This window comes from Gobius niger (assembly GCF_951799975.1).
Source record: "Gobius niger genome assembly, chromosome: 1".
In the NCBI taxonomy this organism is placed as follows: Eukaryota; Metazoa; Chordata; class Actinopteri; order Gobiiformes; family Gobiidae; genus Gobius; species Gobius niger.
The window spans coordinates 36,542,666-36,551,066 of record NC_136852.1 but is presented as its reverse complement, the minus strand read 5'-3'; the positions used below and the strand labels follow the sequence as shown (position 1 = coordinate 36,551,066).

At 39.9% G+C, this 8,401-nt stretch overlaps 1 protein-coding gene across 4 annotated transcripts in view; it reads right to left on the bottom strand.

The window, feature by feature from the left end:
• Positions 1-3,244: 3,244 nt before the first annotated feature.
• Positions 3,245-8,401, bottom strand: part of LOC306968205 (glutamate receptor ionotropic, NMDA 1-like) — a 94,911-nt gene continuing 89,754 nt past the window's right edge. For all 4 annotated transcript variants that reach the window (XM_079563527.1, XM_079563529.1, XM_079563528.1 and 1 more), the window contains one exon: positions 3,245-3,740. In XM_079563527.1, the coding sequence (XP_079419653.1) occupies positions 3,675-3,740 (66 nt within the window). In that variant the 3' untranslated portion in view covers positions 3,245-3,674. The remainder of the gene's footprint in view (positions 3,741-8,401) is intronic.

The following is an 8,401-nucleotide window of genomic DNA, read 5'->3' as shown; positions in this document are numbered from 1 at the left end:
CCACAAACACGTCCTGAAATGCAAATAATTCTGGTATTTTGAAACTGTGCTGCATATAGTTGTAAACACGTCGCAGATAAACAGATTCCTTCTCTCCTCCGCGCTCGTATTTAAACGCCCAAACCGAGTGGCGTGCAAACGGGTGACGCGGCCGGAGAGCGAGGCTGCGTGGGCGCCGGGCGGTTGCGTCAAAGCTCTGATATCTCTGCGGCGTGTGAGCGAAACAAACAGCAGATGGTTCCGAGTCTCACTGTGATCCATATGTCCCCTCGGTTCTGTCATTCTGCTGGGGGGGGAGCAAAGCCAAATAACGGCTTTGCTCGTCAGAGAAGTGCAAGTAGAAAGCAGTGACAGTAAAAGTAATTGTAGTAGTAGTAGATGTGGCAGCAGAGGCGTACATGTACTGCAGTAAGCATGCATCCAAGAGTACTTTTATCATAATGTACTTTACTAAGACTTTGTAGAGAAAACAGAGTTACTTGTTCCGTTGTGAGTAAATCCTGAAGTGGCGAAAGCTTCATGTGACATAGAATAGATGTCACATTTTTATTAGGGATGGGCCGAGACGAGACTTTGACATGATTTGTAACATTAATTGGTGGGTAACTATTAACTGAATACTGCTTTAAGCCGTCCACAATGAGTATATTGGATGCAGCGCAGTAAAATTGAAGGAACATTTTCATATATTCACGGGTATATATCTCACGAGATCCCAGCCCATGGATAACTTTTATTTTTAAAGGCATTTACTTTGATTTCATGTTTTGTTTCTTGCAAATAATGCAACCACTGAAACATAAATCAAACTTTTACACTAAATAGTGCTTTTTAGCTATTCAGTGATTATATTGTTTACCGTATTTTCCGGACTATAAGTCGCACTTTTTTCTTCTTCATTACGCATTTTTTGGCTGGTGCGTCTTATACTCCGGAGCGACTTATAGTCGACGGTACTACTTTTTCCGTCTACTTGAGTAAAATTCTATCAAAGTGACGTTACTTGTATGCGAGAATAGAGCCACTGACAGGGGGACAAACGGATCAGACACCACAGACCCGAGGACCAGGGGCGCCCCATGAAAGAGCCCATTTTCTAAAAAAAAAAAAAAATAGAAATAGGGGCCCATGTGAACCCTTCTTGCCCCGGGCTCCAGAAAGTCTGTCGCCGACCCTGCTCCAATAAACATTCTGGCTACTCTCCCCAGAATTTACACTAATTGAAGCTATTGTGTGGTAGAACCAATGGCCGCTGGCTGCCCTGCTTTTTGACCACAAACGTGGGGGCCGCCATTGCTCCGCCGTTGCTGTAGTACCTCCATATCGCCGCTAGGCCCCCATTGAAAAGCATTGGACTTTAGACACGTTAAAAACTACTTTAAAGCCTGGTTTCAATTGTTTCAACACTAGACTAGGCTAGATATTCCTCCTGAGATAACGCTGGGTTAATCACAATATATGAAACCAGGCTGGTTTTCGTAATATGAATTTTTGAAATCTCGTACTTAATGAGGGTCGGACTGTTAGCATTGGAGCAGCGCGAGCTACACGTCACGCAAGGGCCGAGTCTACAGTGAAAATCCCGCCCGTATGTCCTTTTTAGGAACATGCTTCGTCAGAGCTGGGGAGGGGGAGTCTGTAAATCCGCCATCAATTCCCCCACGGCCGTGGTCATTCTGGTAAACGGGGAGGAGTGAGCAGAAGACGTCCATTTTTGCTACAGTCTATGGGTAGAACTGATAGCAATAGAAGTATAGCCATAATAGTAGTTTTAGTAAAATAGTATTAGTATAATTGTGTAAGAGTACTCGTATAATAGTAGAACACTTTTTTTGGACAGTCATCTGGGTGTATTTCATTCCCACACCTGTATTTAGGCTCGGAACCAGCTGTGGTGCTCAAAAACGCGACATTGGCGATTGACAAACAGACCATGTGCCTGTTGTGTGTCTGAATATGGCGGATTTTCCTCCAGAGGCTAAATTAGCACAGCGTTAGCATCGGCGGACCCGTCTCGTTCACGTCTCAATGCCGTCTCAAATTAGCTGAAGTGAACAATCGGGATGTGCAGGAGGGTCTGCGAGAGCTAGAAACGAGTTCAGGCGACAGCGGAGAGATTTTTACTAAACTACCTCTGACTTTCACGGTTTGACAACGAAGTAATTCACGTACTGCTGCTTTAATTCCAGCTCTGTCTCACAGTCAAATGTCAGTTTTTGTGGTGTTAAACTTGCAGTAAAGAGTACCATTCTGGCAATAAGTGTCAATTCAGAGAAGATTGAAGGGGGTTCATAACTGGTCTGATTGAGCTGGCCTCGTCATAGGCCTCGTCATAGCACTTATTGTAGTAGTAATATTCGCAGCAGCACTAGCTGTGAAAGCATTTTTCTTCACTTCTACTTCAACAGTTGTAGTAGTCATAGTGGCAGTACTACAAGCCATAGTAAATAAGGTTTGTAACACAGATACAGCAGTAGTAGCAAAAATAACAGTGAAATCTGCAGTAGAAGTAGTGTTTGCCATTGTAGTAGTCGTGTTAAATCATGTTGCTGTAGTAGTAATGCATGAATATAACTTTCTAAACTTCTGTTCTTTACTTAAATCTAATTTGGCTTCTCAATACAGGAAAACTCCAGTTGGTGGCGCTACAGAGGACCATGTTAGGTAAAGAAAAGGAGTTTGATAGATGTCTAAAACAGAGCTTTATAAACGTTTGGTCCATAATGTAATGATGGATGGATTTTCTGTCTGTTTTTAAGCTTTGTGTACCGCATTCCCATTGGTTCAGAGGGTCGTCACTCAAACGCTTGCCCATACTAGCTCCTCCCATTTTTTTTATTTTTTTTTCAATCTCCGTCATGTCGCGTTTTCGGTTACTTCCTGATTTGCGTTCATCTTGAGATACTTTCTCTTGGACAAACAACATCGAAAACGCTACTACACGGATGATATTCTTGTTTCTTGGGTCGCCGTAAGTGGCAAATTGTCTGGCAAATCTTTAACGTTGGACGAAAAACCTAAGAGCAGCAAAAACATGAACTCAGCGCTTTAAATGCTATTTCCAAAAACTAGTTTAGCAATAAATATAGCTTAGCAGAAATGTCCGCAGAGTTGCAACATCAAATGAGTTGGTTTGGCTTACTTTAGTTGAATTAAAATCAGCTTGCAACTATTCTTAAGTTGTTTGTCCAAGTAGAAATTGCCTTATCCAAGATGGCTGACATTAGCAACATAAAAATGGTCAGTTGAGAAAACGCTGGGCTAAGATTGGCCAATTGGCCATGTTTTCGCTGACGGAGAGGTTTTGATCGGTCGGCGAAATCGGTGGTTCGAATGGAGGTCTTTAATTGGTCGATTTAGATGTAGTTGGAGGGCTGCGATTGGCTAGTTTGTGAAAAGGGAGGGTTTCTTAGGTAAAAGGCGGTGATTGGTCTGTTCGTTCAAAGGGAGGGCTTTCATTGGCCGGTTCATATGCCGATGGAGGGTTGTGAGTGGCCAGTCCAGGATCTCGATGAAGGGCTGCGATTGGTTGGTTTGTATGCAGACGCAGGGTTGAAATTAGCTACGATGGGCCACTTCTCGATGATTGGTCTGCTCAAATGGACTGGCCGTTTCGCTAGTCAGTCCATGGTCTCGATGGAGGGCTACTACGACGGAGTGTTGCAGTCGTCGCCTTAGACCACGGTGCTGACGGAGGGATCGGAGAGGTTGAGCTGCCCGGTGATGTCGGTTGGATACGGCTGTAAAAGACACAAATGAGCAGCAAACGTCAAAGCAGAAACGAAAAGAAACCCATCAACATCGCCATACCTTTACTTTCTGGTATTAATGCTTAAAAACGGCGTAGTATACTTGTAAATCTAAGAGCTAAAACTATAACGCATCAACAACTGTAAAAATGAATGTGAATGTGAAACTGCCTGCTGTGAAACTTTCCAGGTCATTTAGAATGTCTTTGAAAAGTGCAATATCCTTTCAGCTCTTTATGTATTTTGTCATTAGACGTTGTGTTTTTCACCGGTTTTATTTTTTATGCCATGCCCTTCGCTGATATTGTCCGACTAAACCTCTTTTTTACCCGGAGAGCGACTTTTACATGTAACTAACTGACGAGCAGCCAAGATGATTCTTGACTTGATAATGACTTGTTCTTTGGAAAGGGCAGCTGCTTTCAGCCAATCCCCAACGCTAAGTTTTGTATCGATCCAATCACAAACTTGTAACGCGTCTCTCGAGTTTGATAACTTCCCTCACCTGTAATTAAAATAGTTCAGTAGTTTGCCTGTTGATTTGGCAATATTTCATGTTCAATTTTAAGGTTGGACCGACCATGTGTTTCTCTGATTGGCTAATCCATTTGTCAATCATGGCCTTCAGAACTCACAAAGATAATGCACAATCACAGACTACACGTCTTTGTAAAGAATTGGAAAAGCCTGTCGTCTGACTGGCCAGGCTACGGCAGCGTGTAGGTACTTTTGTGTATTTAGCACATTTTTGACACTTTTTACTTTACTTTGGATTAAGTGTGTTTGATGTAATGTGTGTGTGCTCTCTACTGTACAACCGAGACATTTAAAACTAAAGAAATAAATATAATGGCAAAACATGTTGCCATGTTTTTAGCGAATTAGTATATTTCATGCCTGTTTTTAACATGTCTTTAGCTTGTTTTTAGCGTATCACCATATTTACAGCCTATTGCTATAAATATTATTAGCACTTTAGCATATTTCCAGCATAGTATTATCTTGTTCTTATTTTTAGCATATTATCATATTTCCAGCCTATTGTTGGCTTGTTTTGCCATGTTTTAGCATATTAGCCTATTTCTACCATATTGTTAGCATGTTTTTAGCTTGTTTTAGCGCATTTGCATATTTTGAGCTTAAATTTGTTTTGTTTTGCAGTGATTTAAGTACATGAACATATTTCTAGCATAGTATGATCTTGTTTTGACATGTTTCTAACATATTAACATATTGATAGCTTGTTTGACCATGTTTTTAGCATATTAGCATATTTCTATCTTATTCTTTATCACATTAACATATTTCAAACATAATATTATCTTGTTTTGCCATGTTTCAAGCACATAAGCATATTTCCAGCATATTGTTATCTTGTCTTGTCATATCATTAGCATGTTTTGCTGTGTTTTTAAGCACATATTTTAACATATTTGTAGCATAGTATGATCTTGTTTTGAAATGCTTTTAGCATGTTGGCATATTTCTAGCCTATTCTAAGTGTGTTTTTAGCACATTAGCATAATCCTAGCATATTCGTAGCATGTTTTGCTGTATTTCAAACACAGTATGATCTTGTTTGGAAATGTTTTTTTTAGCATATTAGCATATTTCTAGCCTATTCTAAGTGTGTTTTTAGCACATTAGCATAATCCTAGCATATTCGAAGCATGTTTTGCTGTATTTCAAACATAGTATGATCTTGTTTGGAAATGTTTTTTTTAGCATATTAGCATATTTCTAGCCTATTCTAAGTGTGTTTTTAGCACATTAGCATAATCCTAGCATATTCGAAGCATGTTTTGCTGTATTTCAAACATAGTATGATCTTGTTTCGAAATGTTTTTAGCATGTTAGCATATTTCTAGCCCATTGTTATCCTGTTTTTAGCTGGTTTTCAGCGTGTTAGCAAGTGCTCTGGTGAACCCGGTCGTTCTTGCAGGAGGACAGAGGCAGTGTGTGTATGGGACACCATTCAAATCCACTGAAACACTGATAGAGAAAGTGCAGAAAGAGAGAGAGATGGGCACAAAGAAACATGGTTAGGCCCCTCCCACGCCGCTGGGGGGGCCGGCTTGCTCCGTGGCGCCCGTGACTTTTCAAAACAGATTTTCAGACCAGTCTTTAATGAGGAGGTGGGGATCCTCATTAAAACGGATGGCACAGAAGCACTTCCCTGAGATTCAGCGGGTCCGACAGAAAAACCCGCTTTGGCACAAGGTACACCAGAGAAATTACAGCACAGTTACAAGAAAAGAAAACAGTGTCACAAGATTTCACCAAAACAAAAGTAAAACATGTTCAGAAAGTGACATCATAGACTCATAAAAGCATTATACCAGTGAGACAAAAGCAAATGTTAAGCCTAAAAAGTATGTTCATGTTGAAGTGTCAAATGTGTCAAGTATGAACCTTTTTTAAATGTTTGAGCAGTTTAAACATGTAATACCATTAAATAGTGTAAGCATTTGAACTTTTTACTGATATCTTGCTTTTATGACGTTTCAAACACCTTTGAGCCAACGTTACCGAGGTCAGTGATCCAACAAAGACTGAAAAGCAAGTCCAAGTTACAGCCGTAGTAAAAACCTGTAATAAACGTCCGGTTAAGATGGTTTCTTTCTTCTCCCTGCAAAGGATCATGGGTCTTTGGATGCCGCAGAAGGATGATGGGAGTTTGTGGCATCAGGAGGGAAAATGGACGTAAAGAGACAGGAAGAGACAGGCTGCCTTCAAACCGAGACCAGCGCAAAACCAGGAAATAATATGTTAAGCTACATATATAAGCTACACGATACTGCCCTGAACGCACTAGTGGTCGTTCACGGTATTGCAGCAGGTAATATATATTTCTTTATATTATATACGTAGTTTATATTGTCAATACTTTTGAAACTTTCTAGATTCCAATACTCGACATTTGGTGCTGAAATTGATGATTAAGTTAAAAGAAACTGTGCGTCCTTGTATCTTTGGGCAAGACACCTCCCTCGTCATTCAACTCCCCGACTTTGAGAATGGTGTGTTGGAGGGACGGGATGTGATACCAGGAAACACATCGGAACGATAGTGTTTTTGATATCGATCTGATGCCGTTATCGATGCATTTTACATTAAAATGCAAATGTCGATATCTAGGCATGAGGATCGATACTTTCAAAACTAGCTCTAGTATCGGAATATCGATATTTTGGTATCGATCCACTCTTCCTGAGTTGGGCGTGGTGTTGATGGCACAGTTTGGAGCACAGAGTAGTTTAAAGTGATAGTCCGTAAGTCTAAATGTGTTCCAGATTTAATAGAATCCAGACAATTATAGGCATCCTGCAATTTTATGTCTCGTAAGTAACATTAAATAATTATATTTTTTCTAATCTCAGCAACTAATCCTTGTGCACAAAGAACGAGGAGGGGCTAAAATGTATCTCTCCTCATTTTTTTTCAATCTTGCAGACTTCTACTTATATGAATGCATTAGTCTAATACAGTTGTTAGATGCTCAAAGTCTGGTTATAATTTAGGCATTATTCATACACTCCATACTCATAGGTCTATCACAGTACTGGATGATCTAACATTGTGAGAAGCCACAATTTATCAAAACATCACTGAAGGCTTCCTTCCGACTGAGATTTTTATTTATTTATTTTTTTCAAATTTGAAAGCAACTTGAAATGTTCAAAAGTTTAGTTTTAATCATAATTGTCCTAATTAGTGAAGTTTTAGCCTGGTGTTGTTTCTGATGAAGTGTTTTTGACCCAGTTGGCTGAAAATCAAATTACGTCCAATGTGTGTTTGAAACTGAATCCGTTGAAACAGTTTTGTAAATATCGCAGTAATATATGATCGTTATATTGCAAGTTTGATCAACATCGTGCGTGAACCTTTACCTTCAATAAAAATCTAAGTAACAAACGGTAAACATTTCTTTATCGCACATAATATTTATATTATTATAATATGTTTATAATATATATGATATAATATATATTATAATTATTATTGTAACATGTGTTTTTCATTGTATGGAAATGTTTTTTTGCCATCATCTGTCCTGGGTTGTTTTTTTGCATTGAGGGCCGTGTTGTTTTTCATCCAAAGGTCTATTTAACAGATTGTTTCTAGTTGAGCGCAGGACAGATTTAAGTCATAATGATAATATGATTGTTTCTATTGTGGAAACATATTGCAATTTTATGATCATTCCGAATGATCAAAATTAAAGTGATAGTCTGTAAGTTTAGATGTTTTACAAATGTAATAGATTGTGTATAATTGGCGCCTGGGTCTGATATTTTACGTAACATAAATAGTATTTAATAAAAATGTTTTTTCTAAAGACCCTCCCTTTGCTGATTTCATACACTAACTCGAATCCCCGGGCTGTCACTTTGACCAATGAGGCAAGCTTTCCTGTTAACCCGCCTGTAAGGTCCAACAGCGGTTCATGTTGACATCCTGGAGGTGCCGGCGGTTTGAAGGCAGAGACACAGACAGAGACAAACCACACAGGCTGAACCTCGACCCTTTGCAAGAGGACGACTCCCCCTGACCCTGGACTCAAACCCAGACTCGGACCGGGCTTTAACCTGGACTCAACCGGGACTCCGGCCCGGGACCAGACCTGAGCTGCACCGTGGTGTTTCGGCAGC